Source organism: Haemaphysalis longicornis, unplaced genomic scaffold (assembly GCF_048455015.1).
Source record: "Haemaphysalis longicornis isolate Haplotype H1 unplaced genomic scaffold, Haemaphysalis longicornis Haplotype H1 scaffold_10, whole genome shotgun sequence".
Lineage (NCBI taxonomy): Eukaryota > Metazoa > Arthropoda > Arachnida > Ixodida > Ixodidae > Haemaphysalis > Haemaphysalis longicornis.
Genome location: NW_027526204.1, coordinates 155,457,019 through 155,471,925, shown reverse-complemented (window position 1 = coordinate 155,471,925; position 14,907 = coordinate 155,457,019). Strand labels below are relative to the sequence as shown.

The 14,907-nt window shown below is 54.1% G+C and overlaps 1 protein-coding gene across 2 annotated transcripts in view; it reads right to left on the bottom strand.

Annotated features, from left to right (window-relative positions):
• Nucleotides 1-2,227: 2,227 nt before the first annotated feature.
• Nucleotides 2,228-14,907, bottom strand: part of LOC144159706 (uncharacterized) — a 162,670-nt gene continuing 149,990 nt past the window's right edge. For both annotated transcript variants that reach the window (XM_077691376.1, XM_077691377.1), the window contains exon 3: nt 2,228-3,814. In XM_077691376.1, the coding sequence (XP_077547502.1) occupies nt 3,680-3,814 (135 nt within the window). In that variant the 3' untranslated portion in view covers nt 2,228-3,679. The remainder of the gene's footprint in view (nt 3,815-14,907) is intronic.

Here is a 14,907-nt window from a genome sequence, read left to right as displayed (position 1 = left end):
CTGTCCGGCCACTGCAGTGTGCACGCCTGCCCTGCCACGCGATCAACCGGGCTGGCCCAACTGCAGGGACTGACTGCAGAAAGCATTTGACCAAATGAAATTCACCGCGGCCGGTGCGCGACCATGGGTGGCGGCCGCCTCGGGCCGTGTGCCCAGCTGCGCAGGCTGGGTAAACAGCGCGAGCGAACCAGCACACGTCCGCTCGGAGGGCGCTGCGCAGGGCGACGTGGCTCGCTCGCCTGGACGCCGAGCGTAGGCAGCCGAACAAAACAGGGAGCGATCTCGACCTGCTTCGCGAAGTGCGATTGTCCTTCTCCCTTTGGCCAACACGCGCCCTCCGTGCAGCAGCGAACGGCGCAACCGCAGTTGACACGGGTCCACGCGAGACGCCCATCGGCAGCCCTGACGCCAACACAATGTTCGTCTCTTCTTGAGTCCATAAGTGCAACGGCGGGATATGTGGGTGCAACCCGGATGAAAATTTTCAGGTCCAGCTTACGTGCTCTGAAGGAGGCCTGCAGGGGATCCTTACAGCACCCCACTCTTCTCTTTTGGCGCCAACTGGCGGCGAATTCCCCTGCAGCGCTGAGCCCTCACGTGCGTGTCACTTGTCACGCAAACGCCTTTTTGTTTCTCTGCACGCGTCCTTTCTCGCCCAACAGATATCCGCCTGATCGCTGGATCGCTGCACGCTGTCTCCGCGTAAGCCTCCTGACCCGAAATGACCGCCAGGCCTCGCGTTCCGTGTACCATACGCCCACTGCCGGAGACCTTAATTGCGCTCAATTAAGCTAGAAACCACTGCTTCATCAAGGGGGCACAGGCCGAGCCTCCAGATTACTGCCGTCAGCAGTGTCTTCCACAAACCGGTGACTCCATATCGAAACGGCTGAGTATTTACAGCACAGCCGCTTTCACCCCTCTCGAGCCCATCCGCCTTCGCGCATTTCGTGGAAAGGGTTTCCCAAGCACGTTTCGCACGGATAGCAAGCACGCACGTAGCATCCGCCCATAGCTAGGTCACTTGATGACGGTGTGCATGTTACAGATACACCGCGTGCATACCGGGCGGGCAAGGTCTGGATATATCTTGGCCAGCGTGTCTGGCAACCAGGCTGGTCAACATGAATGTGGCGCAGTAAAAATGCTCTCAGTCGCAAGCTGTGTCCCTCATTAAAACACGCAGTATGCAGGGTTGAAAACTGTCACTGTGGGGAGGAAACACTGAAACTATGGCCGAGCTTGCGTCCACCAATCCTGAGGCTCCCTATGGCAACGTCGGGGAAACCGGGCTCGCTTCTAGCGACATTACGCAACACTGCAGGCGATCCCAACGCACCTGCAGCCGCCAGGAGCTTACCCGCTGTCAAAAGAACAAGAGGTCCCCCTCCGTCAACTCCGCACAAGCACGGTCCCACAAGTCATGAGACTTCCTCGCTAAGGAACAACAACGCCACGTCCGCGCCTTCCTCCAACCCACTAGAGCCCGAATTTCGGCCCCAACCCCCTACTCCTTGCAGAAAGTGAGTGCTTCTGCGAGACCCCGGGCACCCTCTACCATACTAAGAGGTGCTGCTATGATAAAAGCCCCAACTTCCGTCCCCTTCAGAAGTTGGGAAGATCGCACACTTCGTCCTCTCTTAGCACATTTCGCCACTGAGCGGGAAACTGTGGCCCGTTTTATCATCGACCTGCATATCACTCCAAGAACCACGGCTGGTGGAGCCACGCGAAAAAAAAAAAAAAAATGCGAGGGGAACTTAGCGCCCATTGGGACGCAGTGAGCGCGAAAGCGTTCGTGCCCAATTTTCGAAAACGTCCTCACACCATCATCCTCATTTCCCTTGGCGCATTTTTCTTCCCTCCGCTACTCGGACTGAGAGCTTCGGGCGATCGCGCCTCGTTAGACTTGCATCTTCACTTAATATTACTTGGCTGTAACTTCGAGTCTTTCAGGCACGCGATGCGCCGCGCGACGCCAAACTCGCTCCCCGTCAAGCTCCGAATACCTGTTGGGGACGTCCGAGATCGCAGCACAGCCTTTGGCCTCCGCCAGATCGACCCACCCAGCCGCGTTCGTACGGCTGATGGGCAGCGCCGCTTATACGAGCGCAGGTCTCAGTGAACGCTGCATGATGGCGCTACGCGCTACTAAAATCAGGCCAGCACATTCGCACCACCAAGCGAAGAAGGCGTTTTGGGGAAACGTACTTGGCCAGTGGCCCTATCGCTACTTGGTTATAACCATGCTCACATTACTCGTGTGGACCTCAGTACACGTCCTTAACTAACCCGTGTTGCTAAGTCTGAGGGCCCAGCGAGTTCACTTGGTCCACTTTTTGACAGCGACAGCCGTCGAGCTGCGGTGGGGATGCATGCTCGTTTCGCGTTCTGGAGGTCTCGGGTCTCATCACGACCCACGTTCACCTAAGCTCGTATATCGCCTTACTTTTATTGCCGTCTACCACTTTGCCTGTCCCCGTATAGGGTAACGACTGGTTTCCGACTGACCGAGTCAATTGAGCCTTTCCCGTGAAAATTGTGAGTGAGAAGCAGCTTACCATAGAGGGACCCAGCTGAGGAAAGAAGACGCCAGGAGAGTAAGAGAGCCTTGTTGTGCCAGGGGCAACACTTGAAATCCCGAGGGGGAACATCGCCGGCTGAAGAGAACGGGCAGTGCCAACGCGCACCCAAAGTCACGGCTGCGACCCAAATGAGGCGCAGCGCGCAAGCCATGGGCGCTGTTCTGAAGAAGGCCATATGAAACACTGGCGACCCTTCTTACCGGACCTCTGCGGCGGTGCCCGCCAACGAGTAGTGAGCACCGTTTACAGTGGCACTGCAAGTTGGCAGGCGCGCAAGGGAACAATGGGAACAAAAACCTGCACCAACAAAGCTATCACAGGTTAAAGCCAATTAGAGAAATAAATGAACTGGGAGGTATGCTCCAATGTGAATTTCAAGTAAAGCCAATTTGGTAGAAAAGCAAAGAAAAGCGAGGCTCTTGCAACTCGCGACAGAAGACAACACAACCCAGTCCCATCAGAAAGTGATTTCGAAATGCAGGGGTGGCGCCTCCTGAACTAATTCAGCTCCCACATAAATGTACCCTTTCCCCAATGAATCTCCCCTCCACTAACTCCCTGATCCATCATCGCTAACCACAGCCTCGGGAGGTACCCGGCAAACAGCGGCATTTATTGAAAGCCAATGTAAAAGGGGTGCACTAGCCCATCCGTGGGGGATGAAAAACCTTGCCTCCTTCTCCTGGCTGGACTAAAAACACCTCCCATCGTGATGGGACTGGTCTCGTCCTCTCCTGACCAAACATTAAGGGGACCGCGAAAGGGATAAACTAGCCCATCCCTGGAGGGTGAAAAACCATGCCTCCTTCTCCTGGCTGGACTAAAAAACACCCTCCATGGTGATGGGACTGGTCTCAACCAATCCGACCAAAATTTAAGGGGACGGTGATGACGAGCCGCAGGCAGACCGGGTCCACGCAGGAACCGAGAGCAGGAGCCCGAGCAGCCAACTCAAACTCCCGGGTCCCGCGCTGGAGCCCGGAACAGAACACCAGGGCGTCTCGGGACCTGCACAGCGAGAGCAAAAGCGCAGAATACCAACAGACATACAAAAAGGGCAACTCTCTCAGGCCGCACACGGCGGTCCAATCACGTCAGTCTGTTGAGGGCATGTAGAGATTCCGGAAGATTGCCGGCCTCCTCGTCCTCTTCAACAAGCCGCAAGTGCAGCGCTGTTGAGCGCGCTGCTGGTCGTGCACAGGGCCCACCTCCTCCTCAGGGGCCGCCACCTGCGCAAGCACGAAAAGAAAGATTCGCGATTGGTGCCTTTCCCACCAAGCTTGAATGGGCACGGGCACTACTGCGGTCGTGCTAATCCTGCCTCGAGGGGGGACGGCCCCTCGACCCCCCCCCCCCTCCCCCCCGCACTGAGGAGCGGTAGTCCAAGGACCGGAAAGAATCGTTCGGAATCAAAGAGGCAGCGAATGGCTTGTATACAGCGTGTCGACATGTGCCCGAGCGCGAGCGCTTCTGTCGCGATACTTCTCGGAAGGGTGCTCGCGGTGTCTCCGTTGTGCTCTTCACCTCACTACGGCACAAAGCTTCTCGCGCAGAGTCCGCTGCCGCACAAGAAGCGCGCCGGCCACCCTTCGAGAGCAGCCAAGTGATGCATCTCGCTTCCCTGAACTTACCGACGCATTCAGCAAGACGCCATCTGTCGCCTTCGTGACACCGACACCATTTTTCCAAGAAAACACTACTGGTCGTGCTTTTATTATTTGCACAAGAAAATGTCAACAACCTCTGGACGCGGGCACTTTTCCTCTGAAATCAAAAGTAGGAAAGTTGGTTCCGATTTATAAGGACGGCGATGAAAACTTCCCTCGCTACCATCGCGTTATTTTCCTCACCGGTCACTACGGCGAAATAATCAAATATATGGTAACTGTGTTCATTTTCTTCAAAGAAAACCTCTTTTTAAAGCAACTCAACACGGTTTTCGCTATGCTCATGTGAAACGCAGCTGACACATTGTACTCACAGCCAGCCATGCACTAAACTTTAGACCGACCGTCCCATGCCGATTGTGTGTTTTGGTATTTTTCAGAAGTGTCGGACATGGTTTCGCACGGGCTACTACGCCCTAAGCTAAGTGAATAGGCTGATAGAAGAGGTAGCTAATTTTTTTTCTAACAGCTCACAGTTCGTAGATGCAAATCGCTTTCCTTTTTGTTACAGCCACACTTATTCAGGCGTTCCGCAGACATCGGTGTTCTTTCATTTGCAACGTATAGTGTTCTTTCATTTGCAAATGACGCTACTGGTTCCAGTAGATAAGCATACAAACCGGCACTTCAATATTGCTGACTGACCTCGATATTGCCCTGGTACATAAACAAATGCCGAACAATGCGTATTTCTCGCACTACAACTTATCTGTCCCTCTAAAGCCACCGTGATTTCATTAGAGAGACTGCCTTGTATACCGATGACGATGATTCCAATTTTATCGCAAACTTGGAAAAAATATTGGAGATAACGAAAACGGGTGAAGCGGCGGCGGCGGCGACTTCCCAGCCAATTTATTGCGGCGATTCCTCGATCCGAACTTGCGATGGGCGGCCGCCGCCGCCGACCCGAGACGCCGCCAACAAACGTCGTGAGGGGCGACTGCCGTATCACTGGAATTCCGACCTGCAGTTGACGCACAAATAACTATGCTTTGAGGGCCGGCCTCTATTATCACGTCACTCCAGCGCGAAGTTGGAAGCTTTCTCAACACCCCGTCTTTAGGGGCTGCAGTGGAGCTGAGTGGGTAACTAAACGCTAGTTATTTCAAGCTGAACAAGCTTGTACTTCGTTTTCACGGGCCCTGTAAGTGCGAAAGCACCTTGGCCGATTTCGCGTGGTAACGGGTCGAAGCCTCATTCACGAAGCATCCCATATTTTACGGTTTGTAATCCGCTTGCGCAAACATTTACGCGCAGCAGAGGGAACAGGCGGCGGAGCGACGTTAGGCCCGAAGTCACCCTCCGAGGTCGTCCACGGGTGCCCACTGAAGAAATGTACTCGCCCTGATTGTACGTGCGCCCACATGCCGGCACCTCAAAGCGAAACATCAGGGCTAAGCTCCTGCGCGTACCCGACAGCTCGCGCCGTTAGAGCGATATACATACAGACGTGGATGCGCATGCCCGAAGTGGGGTATTGGACGACGCTTCACAAGCCGCAATGTATGCTCCTGCAGCGCCAGCAGCTACAGACGCCCGCGGTGCATGCTAAGACAAGCACAAATCAATCACTTCAAGCGTGCAAGCACAAGAAATGCGTGCCCGTACTATGAATCCTGTGTGCGTACGCAACGTTCCGTTTGTAAGTCAGTGCAGACTGGGCGTTTCCGGGTCGATGCAGAAATTTAATTAAGCGTGGTGACAGGCGCCCCTCCGCATCTAAACTGACCTGAGGGGCACTACAGAACCCTTATTCGCAATAGGAATGCGTACAACCAATCTGAAGGAGTATCTTTCTACCAAGAAAAATCACGGAAACAAAAAAGGGGGTGATATTACAGGGTCTCGAACCCAGGACGCAAGCGAAGCCCTGCCCAGAGCTCCGCCTCCCCCTTTTCTCTTCTTTACCAAGCCTTGCTGGCAATGCATGAATGTGGCTTCGCTGCATGACTTGTGCGTTTATTTCTCCACGTAGAACGCAGTCCAGATGACCGAAGACGCCGCCAGAGCCCAAGGACTCCTGGCCGCCATCTGACGGGGGAGGGTTGAGGAGGACTTCCACCTCCAACCTTCCGTAGCCCAATATTGGGCAAAATAAAGTTCATTCGTTCGTTCATTCCGCGTAGCCGAAGTTTTAACGTGGGCTTTTTTGCCCGACAACCGAGCCCTGCGGGAAAGCCAGACACACTAACGTTAGATCAACTCTCCGCTCCCTAGAGCAAATGGTTTAACGGCATGACATGGACCAGCATAGTCCATCGGGCGGTAGTCCGTCCCTTGTGCAAGCCCACAGGGGGTCCCCGGCCCACTCACGGTTGAGAACCGCTGCTTCAGATGAGCAGCGGGGCTCGCTAGCGACCCTGGTCGACGGACTGCGTATGTTTTCGGCGAAATGGTCATGGGCCTCTCGTCATGCCTGCCTCACGGTCGTTCGCAGCTTCGTTCGAGCACCGAGAGCCATGCTGCGAGCACCGCAGTCAGCGAGGCGGTGAGCAGGCGGTGGATGGGGCGGGTGGGTTCGTTGCCCCGCGGCGCGACTCAGGGGCAAGGCCAAGCGGCGGCGGCGGCAGCACGCATTCCCAGGCAACGAAGCGACATTTTCGGGGCCATATCGCCGCCGAGGAGCACAAAAAAGCTAACGACAGCCCCACGAACGCCGCCAGCAGGAAGGGCGAGGAGGGGGGCAAATGGACGCCGGCAAGGATTGTGCGCGCCGCGGAGTCCTCCAATCCCCCGGTGGTGTGCCAAACGCGGCATGCATGCCGCCGGCCGGACTCGATTTGGCGCCGCCTCGCGCGGCCCCCGGGGTCATTAATGGGCGGCAACAACTTGAACGAGAAAGCACCGACAGCGAAATGGCACGCAGCTGCAGTAGTGGCGGCGTGCACGCGGGCCTGCACAAGCGCGCGCCTCTCGGCGACGCGAGATGTCGGCGGAACATGCGCGCCTGCAACGCCACTCCGCCTGCAGGGGTCATCAGCACGGGGCGACGGAAAAACGTCTGCCACGAACCTCCGTCGGTGTAGTTTTAATCCCTTTCAAGCGTCTACCAACGTCAACAGAGTTTTTCCCGGCGATCTGACGTTGCCAATGTACGGTACGACGGTCGGCACTGATCGCCGGCGGAAGTGCACCCGGGGGCTGCCAAAGCTGCGCAGCCAGCACAGGCCGCCTTGCACGCCCCGTCCCCTCGATGCCCACGCGTTCCAGCCCGGGGGGATGAGGAGACCGCCTGGCTGCCAATGAGAGAACGAACAGCCCCAGCACCACCACGGCCCAAGAAGGGCCCAAAGCCTCGAAAGACAGCATACACGGCGGTGACACTGCGGACTACTCGAGAGCGGTGACCATCGTTCGTTTGCGAACGACCACAAGTCGACGGGGAATGCCAAAACTGTCTGAAATTTGTGGGACCACAATAGCGCGGGCAAATCGGGGCATTGTTAAGCTTAACAGCTGGACTCCTCCTTGACTCCACCCTTTTGGAGCATAGAATCCTTGTGAATAATCACCGAAAGGCAATGAGGTCGACTACGTCAAGAAACGCGTTCTCGGACAACAGTTCCAATGAGCAGCATGCCGTCATCAAGTGCCGTCCGTACACCGTCCCTTCACGGCGCTACATGCAAGCCAAGGAAGTGCATGAATGTGATGGTCTCCGGGCACGCTCTGTCGATAACCTAAGAGAAGAAGTTCCGTCTTCCTCGAGAGGGACACTGCCTTTGTTGCCTGACGCATCTTGTTAGCCAGCGGTTCTCAACCGTGAGGGGAACTATTTCGGGCTGGTACAAGTGATGGGGAACCCCACGGGGTTGGTCCATGTCGCGATGCCGAAAAATCTGCACTCGCCACTTAAGTCGGTCACATACTTACTCAAAGCCCGAATTTTCTGTCTTCCCTTTAAGCTGGTGTGCGTAATATTGTCAAACACTTTGCCCTTGCAGCTGAAAGTTGCCAAAACACTTCTGTGCTGACTTTTGCGTGTCTGTCTTTTCCGCATACCTGGTGTGCTTTGGAGGAAGCCAACGTTAAAATATTTGCTGCGCGGAGAAATACAACGCACCTTTTAGGGGCGAAGTCCCTTAAGGGCTAGGACTGTTAGCGTCTCCAGTCGTAATCGTCGTCTGATGTAGTCACAGTACTAAAGCACCGGGACACTAATTTACGCCTCGCGCTAGAGAGCTTCGTGAATCAAAGACAGGAGACTTTTACGGCAAAGCTGTATACCTCTACCATACCTCGGCAAAGCTGGACGCCACTCACACAGAAAAATATATTTTTCCTCACGCACTCACACTCACGCTCACCACTCGCCCTCACCACTTGCACTCACGCTCACTGCGCGCCCTCCATGACTCGCACTCACTCGCGCTGACGCTCACCGCTCGCCGTCTCCCCTCGCACGCGAGCGTGTGCAGCAGACCCTCCAGGAGTCGTGAAACCGAACAGTGTCAGTGCATTACGGCGTCAGAAGGCCGTCGAAGTCGATTTCCTAAATGAACACGCCACCAGAGAATTAACTCTATAGCGTGCCGTACCGCAGGAGTTCAGTGACGACACATCTCCGAAGCTAAAAGCCATCCCGCCATTAACAACCACCAAAGCGAGCGGCTCCCGCGACGAATAGCAAACAGCGAGTTCAAGCGCAATAGTGGCGCTCATCGCATGCAAGCCCCGCCAATTGCGCGAGTAGCCCAAGTGCAGTCGCGAGTGGCGAGCGGGATTCACGGCCAGCGGCACTCGCACTTTCGAGTGGTGAGCGGTGCCCACTGTGCGTGGGGCTCGCACTCACACTCGCCAGTCCACAACGGTGGCGAGGCTCACTCACCACTCGCTCATGAGTGGTGAGTGCACCCGTGAGGCTATGACCTACACCGTACCCATCGGTTCATCTCCATCGGCAAGAACGGCAAGGCGCCAAGAATACACTTATACTGCATGCTTCGCCCCTCCCCGCGGGTTTCAGGTTAGTGGAGATGGCCCGGGATTTTTTTCATCCGGGGACGGCTTCGTGGACACATTAAATAGCCTCGCGGACCCCTGAGGTCCGAGGACCCCCATTCGAGAACCAGTGCAGCAGACCTTCTACTAGAGTCATTTGGTCCAGTCAATTGCGACAGTCAACGTCACGGATTTGTGGGGACACCCACCCCAAGCTACGAGCTACGGAACCGTATAATGCGCCATGCAAGAAAGCTAATGACGAAACTCGAACACCAATCCTGACGTTCGGGCTTCGGCGGTTTACACTTGCCCCAATTTATACGCCTTCATCGCGCGTTGGCGCGGGTGCTTATACATAACATGCGGCATACGAGCAACACGGTTCTTGACGGCGAAGGAACTTCGAAAGACGTGCAGAGCGCGCAATCACTCGCTCCTCCAGACGAACGTGCACAACCATCGACCTCGTCGCTCAAAACGGTCTGCGCGCTTCTTGATGGTGAACGTGCTCGAGGAAGACAACATGCCAGCACTGCAGATACGGCCACAAACACCAGGCAGCTCACGATTAGTTAGGTGCAGGGGTAGTGCAGGTGCCGCCACCGTGGCAGAACCGCTCCTTCCCTCTGCTTCCGCACCTCCTCTCTTGGGGGACGTGCAGGGAAAGCCGTGAACTCACCCTGCGTGCACTCTCTGCGCCGTCGGCCAGTCGCACTGCGCACTCGAAGAGGCGAGGGCTGCACTGCCGGAACGAGCTCAGCGAGTGCAGCCAAATCGAACACAGCTAGCCTTTTGTCATTCCTCACAGGCTTCGAGCGGGTGTTTGGGCGCGTCGGTCGGACGTGATCAATCGGAAAGACAGCGTAGCTGAGACAGGAACAGGAGGAAAGCTTGGCACTCGCGAGCGCGCGTACACACTCGCAACTCTTGTATCAAGAAGAGATCCCTGGTTTGTTCCCCTTGATTAAGGGCAACCGGATTACCCTGCCACCTGTCGTTAGAAGGTGATAGTAATCAGCCGTTCGCCGCTGCTTTGGCTAGTCAAAGGGGGAATGCTTTTGGGACAGTAGGAAACAATTGTATGTTTCCTGCCTTTATCGAGCGATTCGTTTTTCTATTCGGCTGGTCATAAACAACAAGTCTTTAACAAAGTTTTGTTTTTACTATTTAGACCATTTTGAGGGGACGATGGCTGGCTTTTACTGCGCTTCTTCACGACAGTAGCAAGTGTGACGCACTGGACACTCGGCACAGCTGCCGGCAGCTACGGCGGCGCCATTTGCGTTTATTTATTTATTTATTTATTCAGAGTACCCCTGAAGGCCCTCTAGGCGAGGGTGTTATAACATCATACAACAATACGGACAAAAATACAAGATGCATTAAAACCTGCTGACGTAATTAGCTCCAGGTGAAATTTATCGCTGCGTTGAGAATTGTATAATTATGTAAAAACAGGTGCACATAACTACATAACTATTATACCATGGTTGTTACAGTTTCACATAGTTACAGCGAAGCTGTCTGTGGCTAGGATCCAGCAGATCTTTTCCCGCGTCAGATCGAGCGTAAACCAACATTGTTCAGCCTATGGAAAAATTCATAAAAAAATGGCTCAGGTTTAACACTTGCGCACCTAGTTGTCACGAGCGAAAGCAAAGATTACGCAGTGTTTCGTGAAAGCTTCCTTGGGAATTCGCAGCCTGCTGTCTGGCTACACCTACTGGATCCATCTTTGCGCTTGCGCTGATGGGCGCGCATAGGAAGCCCAGCCGGCGCGCCGCTGGTGGCGAGAACGAAGAATCAAGTGTCGGCAAGGGAGCTGGCAAAGCAGCGCTTTCGTGTGCCTGTTTCTCTGGTCTTTGTTCCTGAAAACTCAGCAGTGCGCGCAGAGTTTTCACATATCAGTCGTGTAAACGCGCCACCTAGTCGCGCGGGGTGCTTGCGGCGAAGCACCCCGCACGACTGACGTCACAGCCGCCGCTGCAGGGCGATGAGGGGCAGGCGAAGCAGCCACTGCACCCTCGCCTAGTCACGTGGTGCCGCAGCGGCGAATAGATGTCCCGCTTGCACGCCGGCGGCTGAAGGTCATTGCGACGCGATGAATGACCCCGAAAGGTGTAACGTAGTCGAGCTTTCGCTACCAAAAATAGCAACAGCTGCTAGGGCCTCCATATTTTGATGTGAAATGGCGCATACGGCCCCCAAAGTAGCATCCGCGTTCACAAGTGAAGCCGACGTTGCGAGAATTGGTCTCTGCAAGCTTACTCAGCCACATCGCGCTCTGCACAGTGAGGCGCGTCCAGCGCGCGTGTCACGGCCCCTTCCCCTCCGCCGCCTCTTTCCAGACTCCCCCGACACTGCGCCATGCCGCGCGCTCTTGGTCGGCGACATGTGCGGCGCACAGCGCCGTGATTGGCGTAGCCACGGCATTGTTCTGGCCACCAACCGTGCGAGTCCTCTTCCTGCGACGCAGAGAGAGCGCCGCGGTCCTTAAGATAGCGAATCCCCGCCGGTACAGCCATGGTTACAGCTAAACCCCAACGCAGTCAATCCCGCCAGACCGCCATGCAGCTTCGCTGAACTTTCCCCTTGCGAAGGTGGAAGCGCTCGGTTTTGCGTGTGCGTGATTTCGAGTTATCGCCTAGTGTAGCAACGGGGAACAAATTACCATCTCAATCGCGCTCTGGAAACAGGGATTGAGTCGTCCTCAACCATTCGTCGGCTTGCGGTGGATCTGCTACTATATTTTCTTCACAGTCGCCACATCAGCCGCACTCCGAGAGCTTTCCTGCAGCTGCAACCTCGTTGCCGTCCTTGGGTAGATGTGCGGGTATTGCGCCGCCTCCTGCGAATTTTTCCACGTCTTCTTTGGCTTGTGTTCGAACATTGCGAACCAGGCTAGCCCATTCAGCCCCCTTTAACGGGCTCCACGTTGGCGGCGCACAAGTTTGCGCAAAACTATTATCCGCCACTTTTATGACCTCATTAGTGTAGTTTCTTGCGCCACCAATTTCGTCTCTTCCAAGTGCACACATTCCAGCTCGATCTGCCAATAGCAAGCCAGCTTCTGGTTCCCCGCAAACCCCCTTTTCTGTTTGTTGTTTCCTCAGTATTTGCCACGTCGTGGCGCGTATGTCACAAATCCGACGGACAATTCCGAGTCCGTCCTCCACTCCACGTGCTTCCTCTCGGCTGGAGGATAGCGCAGTGCTTGTACATGCGAAAATCGCTTACAGCAATCTCCTCGACTGGGGAAGGAATTCAGAATACGGGGCTTAGTGATTTCACGTTTGGATTTTTTCTGTTTGCGGGTCTAGCCCTTTCCCTTTTGAGAGCTGCCCTAATTACATATGTATACGCTGCTCGCCGTCCCGTGATCACTTCTCCTAATTTACCTTGCAATGCCTACCACGAAGGCATGGTTCGAAGTGCCTAGATTAGCATTTCACGATATAATGTTATCCGAACTGGGCCTACTTCGCCCAAACGGATTGAAATAGACTCCTTCGTGAAGCCTCCCACATTGTCCAGTTTATAACTCGCTCGCGCAAAGGTGATGCTCAGGAAGGAGGCGCCGCTTAAGTTCGAGGGGTTGTCGGGAGAAAATGCCTCTTCTTGAGCGGCCTCTTGGGAACATCAATCACAAATATTTGCACAATTCGCTGCTTCTGAAATTTGGGAGGCGTCTTCGAAATGCTCGTTTTGAGGACCATCGCAAGCGAACATGCGATACCGTCGGTCGGTCGGCCGCGCACCTGTGTACCGTGACGTCGGTCATACTAAGAACATCGGAGAGCTTAAGCTCGCGTTGTGTATATCACTCTGTGAAGCTGTAAACCTTGTAATTTAAAAATGACGCGTCCTTTATTGGTTGCCATAAACAGTTTTCTATTCGTGTGTCAGGTGATGCGACCGTTTCAGTTTTCTGGCAACCATTGTAGCAGAACTCGAATAAGGTGGCTACAATTCTGGCCCCCTTACCTCGGACCTACTGTATGTTTCTACACAGTTTCCGTGCTGAAGTTCACGTTATTTTGCCTCTAACACGTTAAACGGCATAAAGCCGCTCAAGAATAAAACAATACCCAGCGTGTGATTCCAAGTGCATGGGAGCCGGATATCTTTACCCATTCAACCACAGACGGCAACAGCGCGCGCGGCCGAAAAATGCGGCGTATTTCAGTCCCCCGGACTCTTTTCATTAATTTCAATCCATCCAGCGCTTGAACAACCAATTAACTGCTCAACACTTCTGGAGTAAGCCACAGGGGAGCATATCCAATTGGAGGAGCAACTTTTAACAACAACGTTTATTGCAGGAAAGCAATCGAACTGCGTGATGCATGGAACTCGCGACGTGCTGTACGCTGCTTCGGTATTTTTATACATGCATAGAGTAAAATACGGATAGGTTTTAGGTTCCCACTGCTGGAAGTTCCCTTTATAAACGTTTTTGTGCAGTGTTTATTCCAATTTTACCCTTTCGGTCATTTTTCTCGTCAGTCCTGGTTACTCTCACCCGGTCAGTAACGCGGCTTACGTCCGCGTTACTCTCACTAGAGGCTATGTGAAACAGACGACGGCAAGCTGGAGCAGCATTACCGAACAGTTTAGAGTAGCAGGAAACAGCGTAAACAGCTCACGAGTACCCAGTTTACGTTAAGCATGCTTTTACTATCTTTGTGTACAAATGCGGAGCGAACTCGATCATGGAATGCACGTTTTGGTAATAACACACACAAGCTGGGGGTTCTTCCTTTTGTTTTTCGGCTTTAACGACCAGCTGATCCCTCGGCGGACGCTTTTTTTTTTTTTTTTTAGGGGGGAAGGGGGGGGGGGTATACAGGGTATACGCGCAGTTCACAAGCGGTAAAAGGTGTCGCAGGAAAAGTGTGGCATGTGAGCCCTCTGTTTTCAGTTTGTTCTAGATTCTGCAGGCTCCTAGCTGTGTCATATGATGTCTCGAAGAAGCGTTCAGTCGCAGATGCAGATTACTATTTAAGCCCGCCTCCGCACTGCTCACGGAGGATATGTTAATGTTTGCGAGCGCTCACTTCGCGACAAGACGACCCCGCATTAATTTTTTTGTTGTGTGCTGATTCCAGAGTATTATCCATCGCACTTCTTTCGTAGAACGTTTGCGAAATTTATACCAAATTGCCGTGTCCAGGGTAGTGGTCAATATCTGCGGCATGATATTGCAGAGCATACCTGGCGTGCTGTCGGGTATGAATGCTCCGCAAGATTATGTAAGCACACAAAACCGATTTACACCGTAGGAAACTGCTTACCGAGACGCTGTTAAAAATTTCAGAGCAGTGGAGTGACAATCAGTCTCATGCGTATGCCGGTTTCGCGACGCCTGCCTGTGACACACACCTGGCGCTTATACAGGCCGAATGTACCGCACTAAGATCGCGTAAGAAACATTTGCATTCTCGTAAATACACCACATTTGCGAAAAACGGCGGGACTGCTCCACATAAATATGTATTTCCAACGCATACAAACCGTAAATCTCAGTCGTCAACTGGCAGCAAAAGCAGCGGCGACAGTGGGGAGCAGGCGGAGTCTCCCGCGGCTACTTTCGAAACGCGCCGCTAGGGGGATTTCACTGGTGCTCGAGGCGTATTGGGTTTTCACATATTTTTACAGCGAAGCTGTTAGCGTCTCGTAGGTCGGATAATTTCGTGTCGTAAACAAAA